Raw genomic sequence first — 25908 nt, forward strand, 5'->3', positions numbered from 1 at the left:
GACGAATTTCTCTGTCTGTTCATGTCACTTCATTTTTTCTGCATTAAAATGTATTTAGTGGACCAAAAATGCATTTGATTTTATTATTCTAGTAGGCTACCAAAAGTTTACTTTGTATTTGCAATATTAATAATTTATATAATTAAAAAAACAATACTTTGTGCTGTATCCATTTTCCCCCAACCCCTAGTCACATCTGAAAAATTGCAGGCATTTTAAAGACAAAATGATGAATCAGTGAATTGATTAAGTCATTTACAGATGAATCCATTAATCCATAATGAGCACAACTGATTGTTACATGTTGCAGACTGATAGGTATGAACTACACCTCAGATGGAAATGAACAGTCACTACACAAGATCACAGGATCACAGGATAGGTGAGTTTTAAATTCATCTCATACCACATCCCATCTGTGGAAGACTGGTTTCTGGTGCCATGCACTGTGCGACTGCAAAAAACAAAACATGACTGAAGTTAGACACCCTAATTAGTGTGTGGGGAATTAAAACTTTACTCACTTATATTTGTAATATTTGTGATTGTTTTAAAAAGTGTTGCTGGTGTGTGGTGAGTGTTTTGCATGACAGACTCTAGACCTAATTCAATCAGATAAACTTGAATCAAGGAATTTATCATTTACATTAAATGGTTATACGGTCAGGTTTGGGGTGATGGAGGGAGCTGTAACTGCAACACATGTTGTCATGAATCAGAAGAGTAACAGTGAAATGTGACAGGTAATAATGGCTGCGCTGTACACCTGCATGAATATGATTGGACGTTACTAGTCAGCTGACAGCCGCACAGCTGATGGAAGTGCTGAAGCATAAATGAAACAGCTGATGTTAATCAACTAATGTACCCACAACTCGAGTGCTTTTACTCAACTAAAACTATGAACCATCGTTTAATATATTAGCCTTTGTTAGGTATGTAAAACCAAGGGCAGAGGTTTGGTTTCAACATTTAGGGGGGCAGGGGGAACACACACACACACACACACACACACACACACACGAAACAGAGGGTTTAGGGTCCTCTGCCTGGAAATTTTGAGCATCTAACACTTAATTTTCTGCATCAATTTATGGCATAAATGTCTTTAATTTTGTCAAGATAATAGTCCACTGCTACTTTCATTTTATAGGGGGGGGGGAGACAAATGCTCATGTTCTAAATATTGAGAGGGTTGTGGCCCCTGTGGTCCCCCAAAATCTATGCCCATTTTTATAACTACACTTACTACTACTGTTAACTATAGATTAATCTCTGGATAGGGAATGAGAGCAAATACAGACACACACCATTGCACTGGGCACTTCTTCAAGGATCATAAGGGAAAACTGATTTTAGTGGGAACACACACACACATGCACACACACAGGCAGAGTTGTATATCTGCAGGGCTAATGCCCAAAGACAATGTCTCTCTCCTACTATCACTTATCTCTCCATGGCCCATTTCTCCCCATCGTCTAATAATTAAAACTCCGCCATCAAAGGAGTGATGGGTACCCCCGTTTTGGAAAAATGACAGTGCCTGAAAGAGTTTTTGCTCTGACCGCGTCGCCCAAGCAGCTTATCCTCCCTCAATCTGATGGGATCCGTCCAACAATGGCTCTCGCTATCAAAGCCTCTCCCTATCTATGGTCAAAATCCAGAGCTTTACTGCTCACTGAGCATGCGATCGTCTTCCAAATCCTCGACAAAACAAAAACACTGAATCTACACTCTTCTCTCTTCTTCTTCTTCTTCTTCTTGTCCTGGACTTTTTACAGTTTATTGTGAATATACTGGAACTTGATGCACTGGGGTTTATGACCTAGTTAGTGTCATGGCAGGCGAGGACATGAAAGGCTGTGCTCTGCTGTGTAGATTAATTTATTGTGCTCACTGTATTATTCTTTAATATTCAAAATTAATTGCAACGAAGCCTTGTTTGTAGCAAGAAGCATACAGGCCATTATTTCCAATGATATCAGTGTGATGTTTGGTGCTGTTATGGGAGCAGCAGCACTAAACATCAAACTGCCCTGATTTTCTAACAGGTTTTGCAGGAAAGTAACTAGATTCAGCTTTGAGCCCCAAATATGTATCCAATGCCATTAAAGTAGAGCTGAAAGGATGACTCTATTAAATAAAAAGAAAGCCAAACATTTTGTGTTTTCAGCTTCTTAAATGTGAGATTTTTTTGATTTTATCTGTTTGGAGTACATCTATAGATTTTGCCTTTGTGTTACATTTAACATCCTGTGCTATAGCATGCACATATTGGGGCTGTGTATTGGCAGGAATCTGGTTATATGATCCATGTCACAATACAGGGGTTGCAATTCAATATATTGTGATCTAATTTTGGGAGATAGTGCTGCCCCTTTATGACCCTGTCTGATTCACTGTCCTGTTTTCTTTGTGTTAACACAAGCAATAAGGGGTATAGTCACAAGTTTCTTCATGATATAATACCACATAGATTCTTTGGACAAAGATACAATATTTGCTGGTATCACAGAGTCTGCAACGTTATGATTTTGATTCGATATAATTCAGAGGTCTGGGATTGACAATATCAGTTAATGTCTTCAGTGTCTTTTTCTTGGCTGCTTAACATTGTTTGGTGCTAGGCTGCTAACACTTTTGAGGAAGGAGGTGTGCTTGGATGTAAATGGTGACACAGACGTGCCATAGGAATTTCAAAATAAAGGCATATCTTAAAGATGATGATATGTATTGTTGCTTTCACTTTGCATTTATAATATTGGACTGTTGATCACTGAATCAGAATCAGGAATACTTCATTGATCCCCGAGGACAAACTGTGGTTCGTTATAGTCTCTCTGTTGTCAAGCATAGAGAATTAGCAGTAAGAAGTATAAATAATGTAAAAATATGAAAATAAAATATGTGTAATATGCTACAATGTTAACACTAGTATGTAAAATATTTAAAAATATAACATATATTTAACGTGCTGAGTATGTAAAGTGTGTAAAAAATATGTAAAGTAAGAAAAATATAAATATGTGTATAACGCTGCAATGTACAACACTATAAGTAGGTCTAAGAATAGGAAATATATACAATATGTGCAACATATTTAATTGATATATTGATCCAGATCAATGAACCCAGTAAAAGCATCAAACAGCTGAAGATAGCTTACAACACTGAAGGATCTTGCAGTCAGGACTTTAAACACAACACGAGATGAACCACTGCCATGAATCTTTGCACTGAACTTATTAATCAAAAATCTGTGTTTTAGGGAATTGATACAGCATCACAGCACGCACAATATGAAACATAAAATGCATTAACTCATCTGATGGAAAAACAGCATTAGGGCATATATGTGTATATATATTCTGCGTGCAAGAATCATGTTTCATAAATGGACAGTGTAAGTATGATCATATATTGTTTTAAAGAAGTGAAGCATCAAGTTAGTTCATTCAGGACACGGGAGTCATACACCCCGGCTGTAACCAGCTGACAGCCAGGTCATTGAATCACTGTCCCCAATCAGTCACACACCAATCACAGCCCATTTTCACAACAAGGCCTACTCATTGATCTCTGCTACACCCCTGCTGCCATACACCCCTGCTGCTGCCACCTTTCTAATTCAGAGTCCTAACATAGCTCAAAGGTCAACGTGGTATTTAATATCTTGCTTTTGCCCTCTCTTGTACACTCAGGGGGGTTTCTGCACTGTGCTCACTGGTTTGGCTCAGCATGCTGCTTGTCTGATCCAGGGAGCACCTTAAGAGCGGACACATCAGTGTGGTGGCCCCCAACAGGTGATCGCGGTACAAAAGTGGGTCTGACAGGACCGCAAGTGACTCAAGAATGTGTCAGGTTTATAAAATACACACTTTATTTGAAGTATTGTGAATATCCGGCACAGAGCTTTTATTTTGAAGTGCTGTTGCCTGCTGTACAATGAGGCACTAACGGACAGCTACTTGATAGAGACAGACGCTGAATATTTTTAACTGTGTGGACCTTGAGCTAATCAATCAGGAGAAATCTGCACCCCATGGCTAGGCCAGTTGGGAACCACTGCTATAGTGTATCCCTCCCATGTCCTATAGTCTGAGTGTGAGCTACAGCCAAGAGTCGGGACACTTCCACTGTTTGAGAGCAAATATAACTTTCACTGCTAATGAGTGGAGGTCTGGTGTGCTGCTCTCACTCAGACAATTCACAGTTTTCCAGCAGATCTTTGAGCAGCACCACAGAGGATTAGCCGGTGAGATCTATTCGACTTTGTTTTATTGATCCTCCTTATACGATGGCAAGGTGGTGACAGTCGCAGTTATTGCTCCGTCTCTCTCTTTACACTAACAGTCTGTTGTGCTCTCCCTCTTCCTGCTCTCTGTCATGTTGCCGTACTGCTCCTGCTCTCTGCGGACCGGCTTCAAGGGGAAAAAGCCAAAGCGGTAGATGCTGAGTCTTGAGAAGCTGACTCAACAGAGGCTCGGGGACCACTTGTTGGTTTGCTATGTGTGTGTGAGTGTGTTTGTGTGTGTGCGAAACTGTGAGTGTGTATATATGTGATGGTGCATATGCTTGGCACGGACCCCACTGACGGTGTTGTACAGCAGCAGCAGAAGAACGGATGTGGCCAATTAATCTTAGTCTGGGCAGAGAAAGCTGGATTTCAGCCATTTCATGTGAAAACAGGGACACATGAAATATGATCACTGAAAAACAAGACTTTTTTTTTTTTTTTTTTTTTAAATACATGTCCAAAATGTATTCACAGCTACTTCATGTATGAAAGTAAATATAGACGATCCTTTTGGCTGTTAGTCAGACTCACAGTGGAGTAAACAGTGAGCGCATGTGCTCACATTTAATTTGTATCCAGAGAGAGATGCTTTATCTGGTGGAAGAGTGAGGAATTTAAATGGAATTAGTGGGACGGAAACAAACAATTAAGAAAAGACAGAGTTGGATTTTCTGGCTGCGTTCCCCGCCATTGTTGCTTTGGTGCATCGCCAAATCCATGCAGGGTCACGAGTTCACTCAGTGAGTCTCTTGTCTCCTCTGAAAACGTCACCACAGTCACACATTAAGTCACGTCTGGCAATCAATAGCAGAGCTCTCTCTCGCTCTCTCCGTCTCTCTGTCGGCATGCTGACGGGGCAGAGGGATGCTGGGTGGAGTCAGGTGAAGGATTAAGGTCACTTTAATCTAAATTCCAGTCAAATCAGGATTGACGGTGATTTAGCATGTACCCAAACATATCCATGAGCAATTCTGGAAAAAAAAGGAGTTTGCCTAAAACTGACCTACATGTAAGAGCTTTCAGTTACAAGGCGGTTTAATATTTTACAGTTCACAGAGGGGCACAACGCTGCTGGTTGACTTTACACAAAACCACGTGACCATAAATGTCAGCTATAAAGATGAGCTGTGCACTATGAGTATTAAACAAGATTTATCCAATTGTGATACAACGAAATATGGTGAATGGACAGTATTCAAAACCACACCAAGTTATTGTAGAATATTTTTAAATGTAATTTTTTTCATCTCATCATTTTACTTGTGACCATTTTTTTCTGAATGCACTTTAACAGTTGATATATTTTCAGTCTCAAGTGCATTTTACTTTTGTTTTTTCAAGCTATATCTGTATGTCGTAGATGTTGGCCATGAATACAACAGTCAAATTTCAAAGTTACAGGACATTTACAGCTGTACTTGTGTTCCTACTGCTGTTGTTTGACTCATCTTATCTTATGTAAAGTAGTCTAGGGCTGCATCTGATGATTATTTTAATAAATCTAGCAATTGATTCCTCATTTGGTCTCAGAAAATGGTTTAAAAATGCTCCTCACAAATCCCATGAGCCCAAGAAGACGTCTTTAAATCTCTTGTTTTGTCCAACCAAGATGCAGAACTCAAAAATATTAAATTTCCAAAGACATAAACATTTCAGCAGTTTCTGGCATTTACACAGATGACTGCCTATAAATGCAGAATCCTCAGGTGACGGGACAATATTTTGGTAACAGAGGTGTTCTGGTTTCCATTTGTAGTCCAGGTAGAGTTGACCAAACACATTTGAACAGCAGGTAAACAGTCTGTGTGGAAAGGCAGAACATGTTTGCCAACATCCAGTCTTGGAACCCATTCGCTGTTGTCTGACATTGATTCTTATTTTTTATTTGGTACAGTGAATTTGTGACAATTTTGTTTATTTTTTACTATTTTTTTGTCTCATGTTTGGACTAATATTGAAAGTTACTGTCTCATTCATACTGTGTGATTTCAAATTGATGTATTTTTAATTGAGTTGACCCCAAGGAAGACAAGCAAACACTTTGTGGAAGCTAATGGGGGTCTGAATAAAGATTAGCTTTATATTAGCTTTTTTTTTTTTTTAACTTTTGTGCATTCATATGCAGATATCTGATTTTAGCTCTGGCTACACCAGATCAGCCCAAAATATTGGCCCTCACCCCCTGAGGCTTTATCTTCTTCCAACGATAGTCAAAAGCTTCCAAGACTGCATGAAAAGTGACTTAAACAAGTAACTGGTTATCTGAACAGTTGCTGATTAATGAAATAATTGACTCATCGTTTCAATCTAATTAACTATTTCGCTAAATTGTAATGAAAACTCTCTTTTTCTGGACCAAAAATATTGTGAAATGACAACAAGGTGTAATCATATCATCACGATCTGATAAAGGTCAAAGCTGAAAAATGATAATATGAAATTGTCGTCCAGCCATGGACCTATAAATTGGTTTAACCTTTCCAACTGGATGAAACCAAATTTACTGCCTCCATCAGCACAAAGTCAGACGATTTGTTTTTATCCCTGACAAACAAATATTTGCAAATACCATGTTTGCCAGGTTGTGACACGAGCATTGATCTTGGTCTTTATCAGCTATTCAGACTATTATACCTTTTATTTGTAACGATGTACAAAGGTGGGAAGTGAGAAAGTACCTGTGTTTAAAAATACTGCATTTACAGGCGATTTACAAGCTTTCAAAAGCACAAAGATAATGTACAGAGGAAAAAATAGCAACAGCATATGGTTAGATGCCCACATCTGCCCCCACGCACTGTCATAAATAGATATTCTCTCACCCTCTCCCTCCCTATCATGGCTCCAGCACCACATCAGAGACACAACAGCCTTGTATAACGGGATCTCACACTCTGCGTTTTCTCTCTCGATCTCCCACTCTCCCCAATCTAACTGTTTTTATTTTTCTTCTCTGCCGCTGCTCTCACATGATGTATTTTTATGGTTATATTTATGTGGGGGGAACACGCGAGTGTGGCGTCCTACGTCCTCAGTGTTGCTGCAGGACAGGACAGGTGTCCTGATCAGTATTCAGGCCGGTGCTTCAGCTCGATATGAATTTTAATGCAGCCTTGCCTCACAGGGTACGACTTTGACACAGTCCCTTCTCTTCAGCCCTTCAACATCTCCAGCAGAGATTCCTCGCTCCTGATTGGCTCCTTAGCTGGCAGCAGCTGATTGGCTGACAGCAGAGGGAGGCAGGAGGATGCCTGTGCATGCACATGAGAGTGTACAGCAGCTCTTAACATGTTGACCGGGCTTCCGCACATGCCACTGTGTGATGATAAATGTGTAGGTTTGGTCCAATTTCCCCTCACTGCCTCTGCCTCGCCTCTAGCTGTGCACGTCAGGATTAATTTTTGTTTAATGGCAAGCCCCTGCAACGGCTTCCCAGCAGCACGCTCTCTATCTGACATCAGGTGATTGTGCGCAGGAGGAGACTGACAGGCAAATAAAACTAAGCCATCCCTCGCCTCTTTATTTGTTAATCTCTGCGACTACCGGATGACCGGAGGAATATCTCGACAGAGGAAGAGACGCAGATGTTGCCGGGAGGTGACAAGTGCCAGACTCAGCTATGACATGATGCAGAGAAAAGGCAGATTGAGAATTTTATTCACTGTATATCATAAGGAGACTTTATTTCTCCATAAACTCTTATCGTTCAGTGACAGAATTCAATTTATTCTTGTGCTTATGTTTTCACATTATCATAGAATGTCCTTCAATAATCTCTAGCGCTAACATTTAACAGATAAGAATCTCCTTCCATTTGACATGAAAACACAGATTACAAAACATATTAGTACCCTTGTTAAAGTGTCTTGAATTTCTATACATCAGATAAGATGAAATGGAGAGCTGGCAGGCAAACAGAACGTCGCTGCTGCACTGTAAAAAATCATTTCGGATAATAGAGCTGTGGCCTTTAACAGTGGCCTTAAGATAAACTTTAGTCTGCTGCATCAGGGGCGTAAGTTTCACTTTTTAGAATCGTACTTTTGCCACCCACCCCCACATCCTTTTACAGTTTCAGTTTGTTTCTTGAAATCATTTCTACTTCTTTTTACTGTCCATCTGCAAAAACCCAGAAGAGAGAAGCTCACCTTTCTAATAGATATTAGCATGTAAGATTGTTTATTAAAGGGACAGTTCACTCCAAAATTAGAAATACATATTTTTCCTCTTACCTGTAGTGCTGTTTATCAGTCTAGATTGTTTTGGTGTGAGTTGCAGAGTGTTGGAGATAACAGCCGAAGAGATGTCGGCTTTCTCTCCAAAATAATGGAACTAGATGGCACTCAGCTTGTAATGTTCAAAGCACCAAAAAATACATTTGAAAAACTCAACAGCAGATCCTGTTATGACCATTTTCATGTAGGGACTATTTTCTTTCTACCAAATGACAACCGCCAAATGTATCACCGTGCACAAGGACGTGTGCATCTACTCCTACTTCACCTATAGCACCACTAAACTAGCTAACGTTACAGCTCAGCCAAAGAGGAGGCTCACATGGATGGATGGACATTGCCATTGAGTTTTTAAATGTGTTTTTTTGGGGCACTTTGAGCACCACAAGCTGAGTGCCATCTAGTTCCATTATACTTAAGAGATGGCAGACATCTTAACGGCAGATGAACTCACACCAGATAATCTAGATAGATAAACAGCACTACAGGGAAAAGGGAGCATTTGAATTTGTGCTGAACTGTCCCTTTAAATTTAAAGGTAAAGGTAACGGTAAAGACAATTATATATTTATCAAATAAATTATAGGTGCTTATAAGATTTGTCAGAAAATAATGCAGCCAATTACATCAGGAAAAAAAACATTATTTTCATTAGTGAATTTTTCTCTCAATTGAGTACCTTGTCTATAAATGTCAGAAAGTAACCAAGAATGTCCACTACTATGTCCACGCTATTCTCAAGAGCCCAAACTGACGTCTTCAGATGTCTCGTTTTATCTGACCAAAAGTCCAAAACCCAAATGACAATAAATCAACCTTGAAATAAATTTGCTTCACAATTATTTAAATCAGTGAAAGGCAGTAAATTGTCACTTTGCAGAAGCTGGAACAGGCAAATGTTTTGCTTTAAAAATGATTAACTGATCATCAAAACGGTTGCCCATTACTTTTCTATCGACTGTCTAATTGATTCAGCTCTACTCTACAGAGCTTCTAGAACCAACATAAGCCCTTGTGCTTCATTCAGGGAAACTAACTATCACACACACATGAACACTCTCCTCTCTAAAGCTCACATTACTCCATTTCACACCCAAATTGACTTACACGCTGGCACATCAGCGTTTAAACTTTTAAACCAAAACCCCCCTCCACTCTCTGCAGACATACCTTGGCCTGTCCGCCTGTCCACAAGCCTTTTCAGCATGTTCACTTGAAAAGAAAAGTGTCAGGCGGGCAGGAGGCCGCCCGGTATGAGGTGCAGCGAATGGCTAGCCATGTCAAGCCGGTAACACTGAGCGGCGGTGGAGCCTGGCTATCAGCCTCCCTCAGGTGGTAGGCTGGCTATGGGAGAACACCCTGTGTCATGTCAGTCAGCTGCATGCCTCCTGCATGCATGAAGACTGCCTGTGGGAGTAACTGTAGCTAGCTGCCTACTGCTGCTGTAATTGGTGAGCCACGAAGCCTAACAGGGCTGGGGGGATGAAGGGAAGAGATGAAAAAAATAAATAAAAAGGAATGGCGTGGGCGGAGGTGAGGGAGTGAGAGCAGCAGGGAGGGAAGAGGATCGAGTGGGAAGAGAGGTGAGGTTGGCTAGGATTATACACTGGTGAGGTAATTGGTAGAGGAGCAAAGGTGTCCCACACCTGCTATCTTTTACTTTTTTAAGAACAGCACAACCAGAAGAAAGAAAAGACACCAGAGCAAGAAGCAGGTGGGAGCAGGGGAGAGGGAGGGAGGTGACAGGATGGGAGAAACGATAGCAGCTGAGAGATTGACATATTTTCATGAGGTCATGGATTAAAAATTCACCCCAACTTATCACATGCCAGGAAACCAATTTAACTCGGAAACATAATTTCCTTCACGGTGCTCTGGTGCCAGGTCTGGACGCAGAGCCAAGCGCTATCACACTTTTATTACATTTGGCACATTTTTGGACAAGGGGGCTCCTATAAGAGGGTTCAGCAGCCTGTAACAGGACAAGAGAGGTATCTTGGCTGAGTCAGAGGGAGAGACGAGAGGGAGAGGGGGTTCTGGGATCCAATCGCCTGCAGCAAACTCTTATAAATGGCAGGGATGGTTTATGCGATCGCTAGGTCTGATCGAAGGAGACAGGGCTATCATCTCGCCAGGTCTGCAGCTTTCTGGCTCTCTGATGGAATGCTGGAGGTGTGAATCGAGGTGCAAATTAACACCTGAGTGTCTTCTCTGCTGACCGACCCTCCAACCCCTCCCTCAGGCTGTGGCCGTGTTCTCCATCCTTCACCACCCCAGCTTACAAGTCAGAGAGAAAGCAATCTAGCCAAAGCCCAGAGGACAACAGAGGGAGGGCACGTCCTCCTCTCTCTCTCTCTCAGCACCCTTCCTCATTTATTTCGTTCTCTGGTCTTCTCCTCTAAGGTGTGATACCACATCTCTGTGGTCTCTTCTCTCCCACACCTCTTCCTACTCCTTTCCTTCCTGCCCTTTTTCTCACCCCTCATGTCCTCTCTCTCCTCCAGAAAAATAACAGTCAACAGGCAGGGCCATGGATGCAGAAAACCAATCTACCACACCGATGTGAATCAATGTTCAACCAAGAGATGGAATGAAAAATACCCACAGGTAAAATGAAAACTAAAAAAGGATGAAATTAAAAGGAAAATGACAAATGAATGAATTATTAATGGTGACAAATAAAGATAATTTTTCAAATTATAGTCCTGCATCTGTATTGTGGGGATTATCTGCTCGTCTTTGTCATGATAGGAATGCCTACTATACACTAGAAGAAGCTGAAAATACTTTTAAAAGTCTGACACCCTCTCACATTTAAAGAAAACATGAGTTTCTAGTCACACTATAAAATTTTCTTCAAGGGTCAGTATTTACTACAGCTAGATTCCTTTTGAGATTATTCCCCATTCTGCTTCTGGTGGGAAATATCACACCAAACTCCCTTTAAAACATATGACACATTCATGATTTCTTACATGTTCACAAAAACACATAACTCTAGAAACTCAAGATCAAAGGCTTCATATGTTGAAAGTATTCTTGTTAGTTCGGCATCAATATAATCCATAAAAATAAACTGCATTTGTGTTAAAAAGTAACATGTTGGATTTTGTTGCCTCAACTTGCAACCATCCTCCACTGGTTAGCTGTGCTATTTTTGTGGGAGGAGATGAATGAGAGGTGAACCTCAAAAAATATTACTTCTCACTAAAATCAGTGCCAGTTGGTCGATCAGATGCACGCCAAATTAAACAAGGACTTTTGTTCATGTTCTAGCGCCTCTCCTCCATGTTTACAGCTTACCCAGTTTGCTGTTTCCTGTTTGGTGCTGAAGAGAGCGCAGCATGCACGAAGACTAAAAACGAATAATATGAAACTCTTTCGGGGGCCTAATAGCTCAACTGGTAGAGCGGGCGCCACATGTACAAAGCCCATGTCCTTGCAGCAGCTGCCGTGGGCTCATTTCTGACCTGTGCTGCATGTTGTCGCTTCTCTCTTCCCCTTTCACACTCATCCTGTCCTATCTAATTAAGGCAAAAAAGCCATAAAAAAAAATATTTGAAAAAGACGTTTTCTGAACATCAACGAGAGAGAAGGTCTGACTTAAGACAGCTCAGACTGAGCTGTATGACCACCTTGCACCAGTGATCCAGGTCAAAGCAGTGTGCACCAGCTGAGGTGAAACTCTCATGATTTTATTCCGACACTGATTTTGTCAGCAACAGTGAAATCACTTGAAAAGTCGTATGGTGTAAGGCTGGCATAAACTGAATATCTTTAGGTTATGGACTGTTGGCTGAACAAAAAGTAGTATGTTTTTTTTAGTTTTCTCCTATGGTTTATAATACAAACCAAACGAATAATACATTAATTGAACGTGTGGCACTGAGAGGCAGTGGTTAGCATTGTTGCCTCAAAGCAACAGGGTTTCTGGTTTCAAACCCAGCATGGGGGGTTCGAATCCCAGGGGTGGAAGAGCCCGTCGTGGGCTTTCTCCAGGTACTCCGGCTTCCTCCCACAGTCCAAAGACATGCAGGTTAACTGGTGACTCTAAACTGTCCGTAGGTGTAAATGTGAGTGTGAATGATTGTGTGTCTGTATGTGTCAGCCCTGTGCCGGGACAGGATAAGCAGTTACAGAAAATGAATGAATGAAAAGATAGTTTGCAGATTGATCAATAAAGTTGCAGCCCTTCTGCAGGTTTCCATGCTCCTTTCATGCAAGTCACATTTCAGTAACTTGGGGATTGAAATAATTCCGTATACAGTATCAGTGTCATTGTATATTTAGTGTGTGTGAAGTAATCTGTTGTGATTTATAAGGTGTCTTAAAAGCAGCATGACGTTAATTTGTTCGGTCTATGCTGTCTTTAGTTCTTGCAGAACATAATCATTAAGCTGGCTGGTTAATCTGATGCAAATTCACCAAACAGCATGAGATTTTTTTTATGTGTTTACTGGACCCACTTCTGGTTCACAGGTCGACTCACAGACTGGGAAAACTTCCACAGCCCCAGATGGTTTGTCTGCCTCGACTGGCCTGGTAAAGCCTTTCCAACTGCTCAAAATTTACAGCAAAGCAGCACTCAGGCACCCAGTTATCGTACCATAGACGTCTCTCATAATACTCTGCTAATATTCTTGACCGACAGCTGCTGGTTGGAGCGAACACATCCTTAAATATCTCTGTGATACACCACAATTAGTACTTCAGTGCTGACTTGTCTGCCAAGTGCGCAGCATCACACAACTTCATGTGATGAGACAGAAAGGGAGACTTATTATGTAACATGGCCAAAAATAACTTCAATGAAACATTTCAGCATCGTCTCTGAAAGTCAAGGCAAGCTGGCCGTGGTGGGGCGAAAGGCTGAGGGGGGATAAATCTACATCAAACTCATTTGCAAAAGAACTAACAGCATAATTCAGCTGATTTGCAAGGCAACAACATCAGTGAGCAGAGAGGATCATAAAACTCATGCAACCGACTCTATCTCAGCCCCGTTCAGGCGTGTGATGAACAACAGCTTCGGCTTGCACTGATCCAGGACCGTCACACCATGGATCACAGTCCTGGTGGCTTACAGCGGATGTTTGTTGCTTTATATCTACCCAACAACATTCCTCTTTTTTGGCAGTTTAAGTTGCCAAGAAGATTGCCTCCTCTCTATTGAGTTTGTACTTTCAAGATTTATCATGGATGAAAGAGTATAAATCCATCTTTTAGTGATATATAGTGTGACGGTCCTGGACAGGGTTTTACCGGCAAAGAATAAAATGGGAAATGGGTAATTTGAGCATGGACTTATCCACTACCTGATGGGCAGTCAGTTACGGCTGAGGTTGGGTTAATGTTCTTACATATGTATCTATTCAACCCCAAATGTTTATCACCTTTTGTGTCATGGTTGAAGGTTAATAACACTCCAGAAATTGTTACTGCTTGGCTTGTTTCTTCTATTATCTTAAACCTATCTATATTATTCCTAGTTTATCAAACCAAATGGAAAGATACAATAAATAAATACAGTGATGACGTCCTTAAATAAATACATAAGATTGCCATTCATATGAACTAATGTATGTTACCAAGGTACAGGCCTGCCCACTTAAAGTGCTGGTTTATTTGGTGAATATACTGGTTCAAAATGAAAGTAGGTTATCACTGCTTATATTCAGGATGACCATGATTATTGCTGGCCTCCATGGGCCCCCCTATAGCGCCTTGGCCCTTTTTGCCTCCTCTAAGTAGATACTAAGGTATTTTACAATGTTTGAACAAGTCATATAGCAAATGTTTCTCATCTTCAACAGGACAGCTCATATGTTGGCAATGTTGCGTTTCTATTTAAAGACATGATCACTGTATTGATTTTAGAACATCTTTACAGTCGCTGTTGCTCTATGGGCAGAGCACACCAGAGACTTCAGCCGGTCAAGCTGGCTAGCTTCCAGTTTAGCCCTAAGCTAACTTGAATGGGGATAAAATAATTCAGTCATGCTGCTCTTCTACGCTCCTCAAATGGTATCTGACTGAACTGATCAAATTCTGAGGGTAAAATGCGTCAATTGCGGGGGATTGTCATGCTTAAAATAATCTATCTACCATTTTACACTAGCGATAGAGAAGGCTATGGTGGAGCCTGTGATATAAGCACAAGCTTAACTAACTTGGATGTGACTAGCCAGAGAGCTCAGTCACACACTGCGCTCTTGAGTTCCATTTACCTTGAATATAAGCTGGAAGTCAGAAGCCAGAACTAGGAATGACAATATACTGGAGTTAACCGTGTTGCAGTCAGAAAAACATTACTTCGCAGTGGTGTTTTCTCAAGAGAGGTTAACAACACATTACATGGTATTTTGCTCTGAGAAACACCTACGCAACATGTCCACGGATAGACGTTACACAGTGCTGTGTGTGCAACTGATTTAATGAGACACAAATTAGACAGTAGTGCTATAAAACAGTATATTACTACAGCTTTCACTACTGTAGATGTGTTGAGCAGCCATCTTGGAGTTTGAGGTTGGAAATTCAACTTCAGGGGGTGTTCCAGTTGAAATTTCCAAATGGGAACTTGGAAAATCTGACTTCCTAGCTCAAACAGAGCCCACCAAAAGGCACACAGAGATGGACACTAAAAAGATAAACAGAGCTGGATGAAAGTGTACAACCTTTACGGATCTTCGACAGTCCACTGGCCCGCTGATGCGGCGACCCGCTGGCATTTGCCCTGCAATGCCAGATGGCCAGAGCACCACTGGTCCTAGATCAGGGAACCAAAGCAGTAAAGCTATGGGTGGTAAAACCCAAAATGATGAGCTGAAAAATGCTGAAACACGCCATAGAGATAAGTTGTACTGCTGCTTCAAGTGATCTCTCTGTGGGTTTGTCCCTACCTGTGACGCCTTTCATACTACGCCCACTGTTAAGGTAAAAATATTGATTAGCACTGCGGCTTTAAGTCCCACTAAAATGTGTGAGGCTGCCTCAGCACCAAAGACCTTACATTTTAAAGCACATTAAAAAAAAAGCGAGGCAAAGTGAGGCAGCTAGGGATCACCCATAATGAGGAGAGTTTATAGCCTATCAACTTCAACAGGAAAAGTAATGGAGTCAGGAAAGACAGACTGCAGACCGAGGCACTGCAGCAGGCGGGCGGGCAGAGCGACAGACACAAACAGACGGACGGACAGACGGAGCCGCACACAGAAAGATTAGAGCCTTGTTCTTCAATCTGGCCTGGGCAGATAAGACTACAGCATTCAGGGATTTATCAGGTGCCTCAGTACAGGTGCATTACCTGGACAGCTGAGCACAGTCCCAGTCATTTACTGATAGTGTACAGTATACGTGGCTCTGTGTGTCTGCGTGTTTATGTGTGTGAATCTCAGTTTCTAACACTCGTGTGCTCGTTTGCCCATTTATTTCGCATGTGTGTGTGTTTGTTTGTGTGTGACCGCTCTGCCCAGAGACCCACCACAAGGCCGAGGCTCATCTTGTCAAAGCCCGGCAGATCTTAGCGGATATTTCTGGTCTCTGGCAGATAAATAAATAATGGAACACTGGTTTGGATTTAGACAGAGATGAAAGCTTTAAGAGCTGAGCTTTTTACAGCTGTGCCCTCAGAGAGAGAGAGACAGAAGACAGAAAGAAAACATGGCACCATGCAAACATGCATAAGCAAACACTCAACCACAAACCCATCACCACAGAAATAGGGCCTGCCTCTTTACAGTGCATACCTTGAATCACTGTACAGCACAATGTCACTGCTAAATACGGCTTCTCTCATGCATGCTAGTCATCTGCATTTTATAAAATATTAATGCAGTATGCAGCCCCAAAAAAACTTTTTTTTAAACTCCCACACCCCCCCTCCTCTCGTTGGATGCACTCAGGAGAAAATGTACAGAGGAAAGAGAGGGGGCAAATGAAACAGGAAGTTATAGCCAGTGAGCTGAGGGAGTTTATCTCCATTCTACTGTCTCCTTTGGTCTAGACAGAACTATTTTTTAAGTTTAAAAAAAAGGAGGAGAGGAAGTTGTAAGAGAGGGCCTCTAGGCAGAGGAGGGAAGTGAAGGGGCTGTTTGAAAAATCATCTGCTTTTCCTCTTATTCACCTCCTCTTCTCTCTCTGTTACCCTCTGTAGACTACTGCCTGGCTGCTAGGAAGCACTGTTCACTTGAATAGACTTGCTGCCATGTGTGTGTGTGTGAGTGTGTGTGTGTGTGTGTGTGTTTCAGACTGCGTCCTGGTGGGCCCACAGACTCAAAGACTGTGGCTTTTTGTCTGCCTTTGATTACTCCTATGAATTATGCATTCTGTACCTCTCTGTTTGTGTGTCCATGTGTGTCTTTGAGTGTGTGCATGTGGAACCGAGCCAGCGACTGCAGTGTTCAGTGACAGTGACTGATGCTGCTTCGCCCTTCTCCTACACTCTCTCTCCCTTACAAGGCCCACATGCAGAAAATCATGCATGCTCACACAGACGCGCACTAACACGTTCATGCACACATGGAAACTCAGTTAGAGTGACTGATATTTGTCCTTGCCTCCTCTTTACTCTCTTATCTCTCATCACCGGCCGTCAGAGATCTGAGCTCCAACTTCTGAACACCGTGAAGGTCAAAAACTGTGCGCGGTGTTAACTAAGCTGTATCACTTTTAATTAAGTCAAGCAGGGTGTGGTGTGAGTCTGTGGTTCACTCTTTAACAGGGAGATGTGGAACTTTTGGCACAGTTTCACTGTTTAAATTATAAACTTGTTCCAAAAAGCACACAGTCTTCACATTCCAGAAACGTAACCACATATTTGTTCATTTCTGCTTGATAAAGTATTTTCTGTCAGTTGACAAATGGGTTGCATTGCTTCAGCACTAGTTTTGACACAAGATGGTCGGAGTCCAGAGGGGATATCAATATACAGACAGTTTGGTCTACAGATCCTGCGGTCGGAAATAATCTCAGCGAGCTGCCAGCTTGTCAGACAGAACCGGAGCAGCAAATTGAGCTGCTTAATAAAATCACTGTAAACTGAAACACACTAGTCAAATGAGGTTTTACACATCCACGACAGGATGCAACATATTTGGGTTACGTGTGAGGCTTGTTTCGGTTCTCAGACCAGTTTGTATTATGAAACTATTCAAACAAAATGATTACATGATATCCAAAGATGTTGCATTATGTTGTAGATTAATATTGTATTGTGCTGCCTCTAGGTAACATGACCTTTGTTGGCTGTTTACACTCACACAACACATCCTCAATTATGTTGCAATACTTTCAAATAGAGCTGGGCCCCAGGGAAATCAATAGCACTGTTTATATTGTAACATGACTTTCTGGAGGCCATGTTGAGGCCCTTTTTCAGAGCCTTCCTCGCATGGTTCAGCTCCATCAACTTTCTTTTTCTGTCATTTTCCATTCTGGTTTATTATTTTATTATTATTCAATTGTTTAATGTCCTTTAGGTGATAATGAAGTAATAGAAAATTGTTAAAATGCAAATGTTGCCTTGAAGCAACATGGTACCATTATGGAATCCCACCACAACAGTTTGTAGTATTTTGCTTATATATTGTTCAAATGCAAAACAGTCAACATCATTTTCTTTTTATTTCTACAAATTGATCTAGATAATGTTTAATAATGTTAGTTTCAATAAAGTTCAGGCTGCGACACTGTTAAGTCTACTATAACTGTGCACTTTGTGAGTCCTTTCTGCAGAACATATTGTATGCTTATATTTTACACACATTTTCTTCCATTTACAACATGAATGCAATAGTGTTCTATGATTCAAAGAAGAAGAGGCTAAATTAGGATTCCCAGTTGATGCTGGTGAGGATGAATCACAATTTAGAAATATGGAGGACAACAAGCTGCTACCAACCCAGCAGCAACACAACAAATGGTGGCAGGAAAGACACACACCAGGACACTGAAAACAGGCCCTTAAAAGTAAAACAAATGATCAGACACTGAATTATAACTGAAGAGGGTTATGCTCACACTATTTAATGCAGTTATTCCTATAAGCTGTTTCACAGTGGTACAATATTGTCTGAGGATAACCTTCAGACAAACAAACTTATTAAAAGAGTTCTTTTTTAATGTTTTTCAATTTCACATGGCATGAATTTTAAACTTGAAAGTTTTATTGTATATATATATATATATATATATATATATATATATAATAACCCTCTTTTCATTTCTTACCATCTTGGTACGGTGTTGCTTTACATACCCAATATACCCAAACAGACCCAAAAGGCATCATATTGCATACCAAATAGGGATACAATTTGTTTGAGTACTGTGTTGTGTTTTAAATCTTAATTCTTCTACAGTTAATTTTGTCTGATGAGCTGCTGGATTATTGGGATGTTACATTAGTGTCATATATGCAAGCCTAAGTAAAAATTTGCTGATTGAACAGTGGCCACTGTGTTGACAAGTGTGCCACTTGCTCTGTAATGTCAGTTACACATCAACATGTATCTACAGTTTGTTAACACTAGCTAACATTAGACACAAAAGCTATTGGTCACACCAGGCCAAGTTAGGCCGCACCATTGTGCGGGACTTTACAGTGCCCCCTCCTGGCACTTGATGCTCTACACATAGAGTTATGCACGTGCACATCATGAATGTCACTGTATAATTCTCTGGTTTAGTGTAAGATCTACTCTGCAGACTGGATTCTCACAGTGACAAACAGAGTGATAGGACGGCTGACTCACGTGAAAGGTCTAACATGGGCTGTACATTGGCAGGTGTGCATTATATACGTCAGGTGTATGAAATGTCTGCACTACCTTTTTATTAACTATGATAATCTGGTCACACCCTCTTCCTCTCCCTGCAGTTCTCGTACTCATCCAACTGTGACTACTATCACTAATGACAGATCGTCTGCAACTCCAGTATGAGTCTGTGATGTTTGTTACGACTTCAGTAGTACAGTAGTATCTGCTGTCGTACGTTTGGTCATTGGAGCAGCTCCAGTCTCCGTCTGTAGCACAGCAGCTTTTAGAGTTGATAAGCTGTTACTCGTGACTCAGAGGCAGGTGGCGGCATCAGAGCCAAAATAGTGCATTTTTCAATGAATCTATCGTATTAGCCAAAGAAAAAAAGAAATCAGTCATGACGGTGATGATCTCATCACCACGGTAGCATCACATGACCACAGATATTGGCCCTAGTTGTCCTGCTTTAATACACTGTTCACATGCCAACCTCCTGTGGGCTCTATCAGCGCTGTAAGACTTTTTCATTTATTAAAACCTCTGTGTGTCACACACTGAGGAGCATTACTAATTGCCATTAGCAGCTGTTCTGTGGGGAAAACACAAACAACAAGTCAGTGCCAGAGATTCCTTTTCGTTCATTTGTTTCTCCTGGATCACATGACGACACACCGGGTGGTGCACACTTTCGACTCCAAATTGCGTGCAACACTGCGGCACGTCTGATTGTAAGTTTTAATAAAATGACCTTGTGCTGTCACAGTTACATCACAACATCCATCCATCTCATATTTCCTCTCTGAGGCCCACGGGGGTAACTCCTCTGCTGAACAGGACATCAGGGAGCGGTGGAACAACCCTGCACTCACGGCCAAGGAAATCCCTCAGGACTGCATGTGCTGTGCATACAGACAAATGGGGAAGGCTGGGTGCTGTGAAATATGCAGCGGTTTACACTCTCCCTACACAGTCATACCTCTTACTGACAAGATAGCAGGTAATGCATTCAGCCAGCTGTGTTTCCCTCATTGTAACTCTCTGCCTTCCTTGTCCGCAGTATCTCTGTGCCCATCGCAGGATATTCAGTGGGAAAGAGAGGGGAATGGAATATTAGGGATAAAGAAACAGAGAGAGAGAAAGGTTGGAGGGGTGACTGCCATGTTGTTACAGTTGTGGGAGAAAAATGGCTGCAGTCGAGAGAGAGATGGAGTGTCAGATACGAGCTCACGGGGGGAAGCCAGAACAGAGATAGAAATTGAGGAAGAGATCAACAAAGGGAATCCATTCAGTCCAGACATTGGCGTTCACACTGACATTGTGCTGCTATCGAGATCCATCCATCTCAGACACAATGCGCCAGTCTCCTCAGCCCACACCGCATTTACACTGAATAAAAGATACAGTCTTTAAGATATAGAGCTACGAGGCGCCCCAGCAGCTCAGCGGGGGGGACGGCACACACAATGTCAGGCCTCTTACTCTGTTATGGGATTGAACATCCTCCTTGCACCTGTCCTCGCTCTCACCATATCCCATGATTCACATTTTCCAGTCTCAACAGGAGGGAGAACAAGGTAAGATAAGCACCTTTAAACTTTTTTTTTTGGGGCACAATTTCTGTCTATATTGCAAATAAACCTGGATTTATTACACTTAAACTATATATGTGGATTTCTTTAGAGAGATAAAATTGGTCGTTTAGCTCGGTTTACCATATGGCAGGGATAAGAAAACAAACAAACCTATAAAAAATACAATTTGTCAGTATTTACAAACACGCAGGCGGAAATAAATGAAGCACAAGCAGGGCCACATATGTGGTTATCATAAGCAGTGAGGCAGAAGAGATTCAGGGAGCCTGGTGAACACAACTTGCTGCTGTTTTTCCATAAAAATGTGGCCTCTCTGCAGAGCAGACGCTCCCTGCTGGAACACCGCAATCTCCGCGCAGTTAGAGAAACCATAAATTTGGCTGAAGCTGAGCGTGGGGACAAGATAAGTTGAATCCTGTGAGGGTTAAATGAGGTTGCTGGTTTTGCAATCATGATTGAAAAAATACAGAGATACATTTATGCATCTTCACTGCTCGGCTTGGCTCACCTGCCAGCTAAACATTTGTGTGATGTGAATATGTGGGCACCTGAGCTGGGTAAGTCTTCTGTTGATTTTCTCGTAACATCACCACAGAGTCATCTCGTCTATTTTCTGTTCTCGTGTTACTCATCAGATCGACCTTTGGACTCTTCTTTGGCTGCTTTTATGGATCCTCCAGAGGGACAAAGCCCTATAAATCTCCAGGAGTACTGATACAGTATTTACTCTGAAATGTTCCAGACATCAACAATACCCACACACCTGTGAGTTCATTCTTCACCTTGGAAAAAAGTACTTTAAAGGAAAAATCTTAACTCAAGGTCCAGGTGATATTTTTCCCCAGACTTTCAACTTTATTTCAAAGTCTTCAAGAGTAGAGGGAATTTGTTCAGGTTGCTAAAAGCTTCTGAAGAGGCAACTTGACCTTGAATTAATCAAAATTAATGGCAAACTATCCAGTTGCTTCAAGCTGCAATAAATTGATATTTATACAACAATGTTAATTAAATAATATGAAAACAATGTGACAGTATGAAAGTGATCACTTGTAGTAATGAACCTACAAAGAATTATCACCTGAGCTCCCCTCTGCTTAGTGGAGCTTTATACTGACTCATTCATTTTCCGTAACTGCTTAAACTGTTAGGGGTCGTGGGGGGTGGGGGTGGGGCGGGGGGCTGGAGCCTATCCCAGCTGACACTAGGTGAGAGGCAGGGTACACCCAGGACAGGTCACCAGACTATCACAGGGCTGACACATAGAGAAAGACAACCATTCACACTCACATTCACACCTACGGACAATTTAGAGTCACCACTTAACCTGCATGTCTTTGGACTGTGGGAGGAAGCCGGAGTACCTGGAGAAAACCCACGCTGACTTGAGGAGAGCACGCAAACTCCGCACAGAGGGGCTCACCCACCCCACTGGAACTAGGAACCCTCTTGCTGTGCGGTGAGCTTCTGCCCAGCTGTTTTCAGAAGAAACCCTCTATAAACCAACTGTACACTCCGGTGTAAACCAAATGTGTCATCATGACATGGTAATACATCAATCCTTTGGACAAGGATACAAGATTTGTCGATATCACAAAGTCTGCTATGATACGATTTTGATTCGATTCCATTCAGGGGTCTGCGATCAATATGAGACAATATCAGTAAATATCCTCACTGTTTTTCTTTTGGCTTCTTATGATTACTAAAACAATGTAGCAGCAACTAAAGAGCCAGAAATTTGCCGTAGTTGTTGGTAGAGACCAAAAACGGAGCTACAACAGAGTCCATATTAGTCTAACATCACCAGTTAGAGAGATACAAGACTCCAAATGAATGATAATGCTGCTCCACAACTGATGGATGTGTAAATAAACAACCATTCAAGTTCACCATGTCTGTGTTGTGTTCATAACTTGTTTCCACTGGCCAAGAAATCAATCATGCAGGTTTAAATTGCCTCAGGGTTACTGGTGCATGTAACCTACAGTAATATCTTTACAAACACAGCAGCCTCTCAGCAGCATCACATAAACACTGCTGTTTATTATTAAATTTAATAACAACAAAATACACAGTGTTTCCCTCACTACTGTATGTGAGGTGGTAACTGACCAATCAGCAAACTTTTACTTGCTGCCGTTACACAGGTGAGACCCAATGGTGGACTGTAGGTTTCCATGGGAACGCACCGAGTTTCATCTACAGTAGGTTGGAAAAATGACACACACAGACGCGTCTGTTGTCATTGGTTCGTTCATAAATCCAATCTGATGCTTTTCACTAAAATGAGAGTGCTGTTGTTTGAAGAAATAGGGTGCTCTATTTCTATATGAATTAGTGAACAGTTAATTTAAAATGGATACCGCCACATATAAATGAATGTGTGGAAAATCCTGCAGCCTCAAATGCATCTACTTCAAGTTGAATACAAGAATCATCTGCAGTTGTTAAAGTCCTGGAACATTCCTCATGTGTTTAAGCTAAAATACTTTGGGAAACTCTGTGTACAACTGCCTAATTAGAAGAAGTGGCTCCAACCAACTCTGTTCTCCCCTACAGCCTCTACACAACCAGTCCAAAACTGAAAATACAACTGATTGCAACTGTACATCAAAGAACCTAAATATTTTTATACTAGTGATTGATGGCAATAAAACACTAAATACCGCAGTTTGATCTTCGGTTGACACTGCTGTCAATATAAGATCGAGATGTAGGGATACAAAAAGGCCAAAACAAGAAGAGACAAAATCACGATCAAAGTCGTTTCGTCTTGGCTGCCAGTGTGACTGATGTTCCTCAGGCTGCAGCAGCAGCAGCAGCAGCGTTCAACACAAACCAGCCAGCGGGCTGCTAATCTCTCCTCGTCCTCCCTGGTTGTGTGTATTGTCTAGTGTTTGACAAGCCACCTCTGCCAGCCTCCAGCCTCCAGCCACAGGACTGGCACAGTCGCCTGTGAGCCTCCCTCAGAGAGATTTAATGGACTCCAACCAAGAGGCAGTTAACCAGGCCGCCATTTTGGGAAGTCTTTGTTGTTTTCTGGGAATCGCTTACAGGTCAGCGACTCTAGCAAAAATCAGAGTTGTTTTTTATGATGACACAGCTTCAGTGACGTCTACAGCAGACAAGAAGGAAGCTGTCAAGATGTTATCGATGCAGTTTTTCTAACCACTTCGGTGGGTTTTCACAGGTTAAAAACTTCTTCTTTCTGTTGTTCTTTGAGTGCTCGGATTGAAGATGTCCACACGAACAGTCAGTGACACAGAGTTCCCTTAATATTTTATTGGGGCCGTTTTGTCCTCTGAATTCACAATGGGAGTTTTAGAAGTATCCAAGCAGCTGTGAGTGAGCGACTAATCTGCTGGTTGGTCAGGCAAAAAGGTTGAAAAGCAGCGGTTCTGCTCTTAACGATCGTAATGTTTAATGGAGGTAACCTTGGGTGTGATCACCGTGTTTTGGATGCCATTCGTGTCTCCATTTTGCCACTTTCCCTCCCATCTGTACAGTGATTGGAGCTGTGTGATGAATTTAGCTTGTCAGTGATTTGTCGTAACTGCCGAGCTCTTTCGCATCCCTCCGCTGTGTGCCTTATGAATACTGAGCATCCAACTGTGTGTGTGTGCACATGTCTGCGGTTGTATTTTGAATACTGAGTGTTGCACAAACTGTACTGGTGTAGATGTGTTTGTGTGTGTGCTGCAAGCTGAGTTTCTGCCCGCATGTGTGTGAGTGTCCTTGAGTTTGATTCTGCGTGCATGTGAGCGCTTGCGTGTGGATTAAGTTAGGTGGTGACTGATGGCATGTCCATGCTTGGCTATCCACAGCACATCTTCTTAGCCTGTCTGAGTGACGGGAGGGAGACACACTCCAGCTGAATAAAACATGAATTCAGACACACTGTCAGCAGACACAAGCCTCCGCCGGATGATAAGACAGATGTGCATGAGCGTGAGACAAGAACAGCTCCTTCATAAGTTTACATTGAAATATTCATCATATATCAGTTTGTGCTACAGAAGTAAAAAGTTGCATTTTTTGCTTGTATGCAGCTTTTAATGTGAGATTTGCTTCATTTTCTTCATCTGATAATACTCTGGATTCTTTAAATACATAAAGAATACAGAAATTCTCAAAGTGAAACTAATGATGAGTCTGTGCATTTAATAAGGCACACGGGGAAGGAGTTATACATACGTTTATGCGGAACATCAAGGCTCGCTTAATTCAATTCTTTCCGCAACAGCATCGCCTCAGGGAAGGGAAATGCATATGCAGCCAAACAAAACAATATGTAAACCCTTTATTAGACATAGACGAACTCGTCCGTGTAGCACAGAGGTAAACATCACGCACAGCTGAGTCATTTATGACTAACGTGTGGTACGCGATGTTCCGTCTCTCAGCCTCGCTCAGCTTAACCTTGTCACATCCATGAGACGACATCATCTCGCCAATATGTTTCTAAGTCTAATCTCCTCTGTTCCCTCTGACCTGATCCTCTTCTTCTCTAATTCTCCTGCCGCCTCCTCGTGTCCTCACCCCTGGCCTATTTTCATATTCAGTCCCTCTCACTCCCCATCACCCCTCCTGCTTGTCTTTCATAAACAGCTGGTGGTCCACTGTCAGCCCCTCTGTCGGTGGATTCCCACTGATGAGACACCGCCGCTTGTCTTACCGAGGCTTGGCAGATGTGCTGCTGGTGTTAAGTACGCTCCTCCTAAGTACACTTCAGCTTCACTTAAGTACACATTTGACATCTGAAGCTTTGAAAGTGCAGGTTGACCGGGCCGACTGATTACGGCAGGGGCACCAGATCTGATCGACTCCTCAACAACAAGACTAGTTCAGAACCTATATATGGCTGGACTGTGTATGACACACTAGAGGGCTTTTAATTTGAAACAGGAAGTGGCTGTCATATACCCAGTTGTACTTTTGTTCACTTTGACTTTTATTTTACAGTGCTGGCATGAGCTGCCCCTGTTTTTGCAGTCCAGTCCAAAAACTTAAATACATGTTAA

The 25908-nt window shown here is 41.9% G+C and overlaps 1 protein-coding gene across 5 annotated transcripts in view; it reads right to left on the bottom strand.

Moving 5' to 3' along the window:
* Positions 1-25908, bottom strand: part of slc12a5a (solute carrier family 12 member 5a) — a 225481-nt gene that overhangs the window by 73312 nt on the left and 126261 nt on the right. The window contains exon 2 of one of the 5 annotated variants that reach the window (XM_049591452.1): positions 407-454. The exons of the other annotated variants lie outside the window; for them this stretch is intronic. Coding sequence (XP_049447409.1) covers positions 407-454 — 48 coding nt within the window. The remainder of the gene's footprint in view (positions 1-406; positions 455-25908) is intronic. 5 annotated transcript variants of the gene reach the window in all.

Source organism: Epinephelus fuscoguttatus, linkage group LG1 (assembly GCF_011397635.1).
Source record: "Epinephelus fuscoguttatus linkage group LG1, E.fuscoguttatus.final_Chr_v1".
Taxonomy (NCBI): Eukaryota; Metazoa; Chordata; class Actinopteri; order Perciformes; family Serranidae; genus Epinephelus; species Epinephelus fuscoguttatus.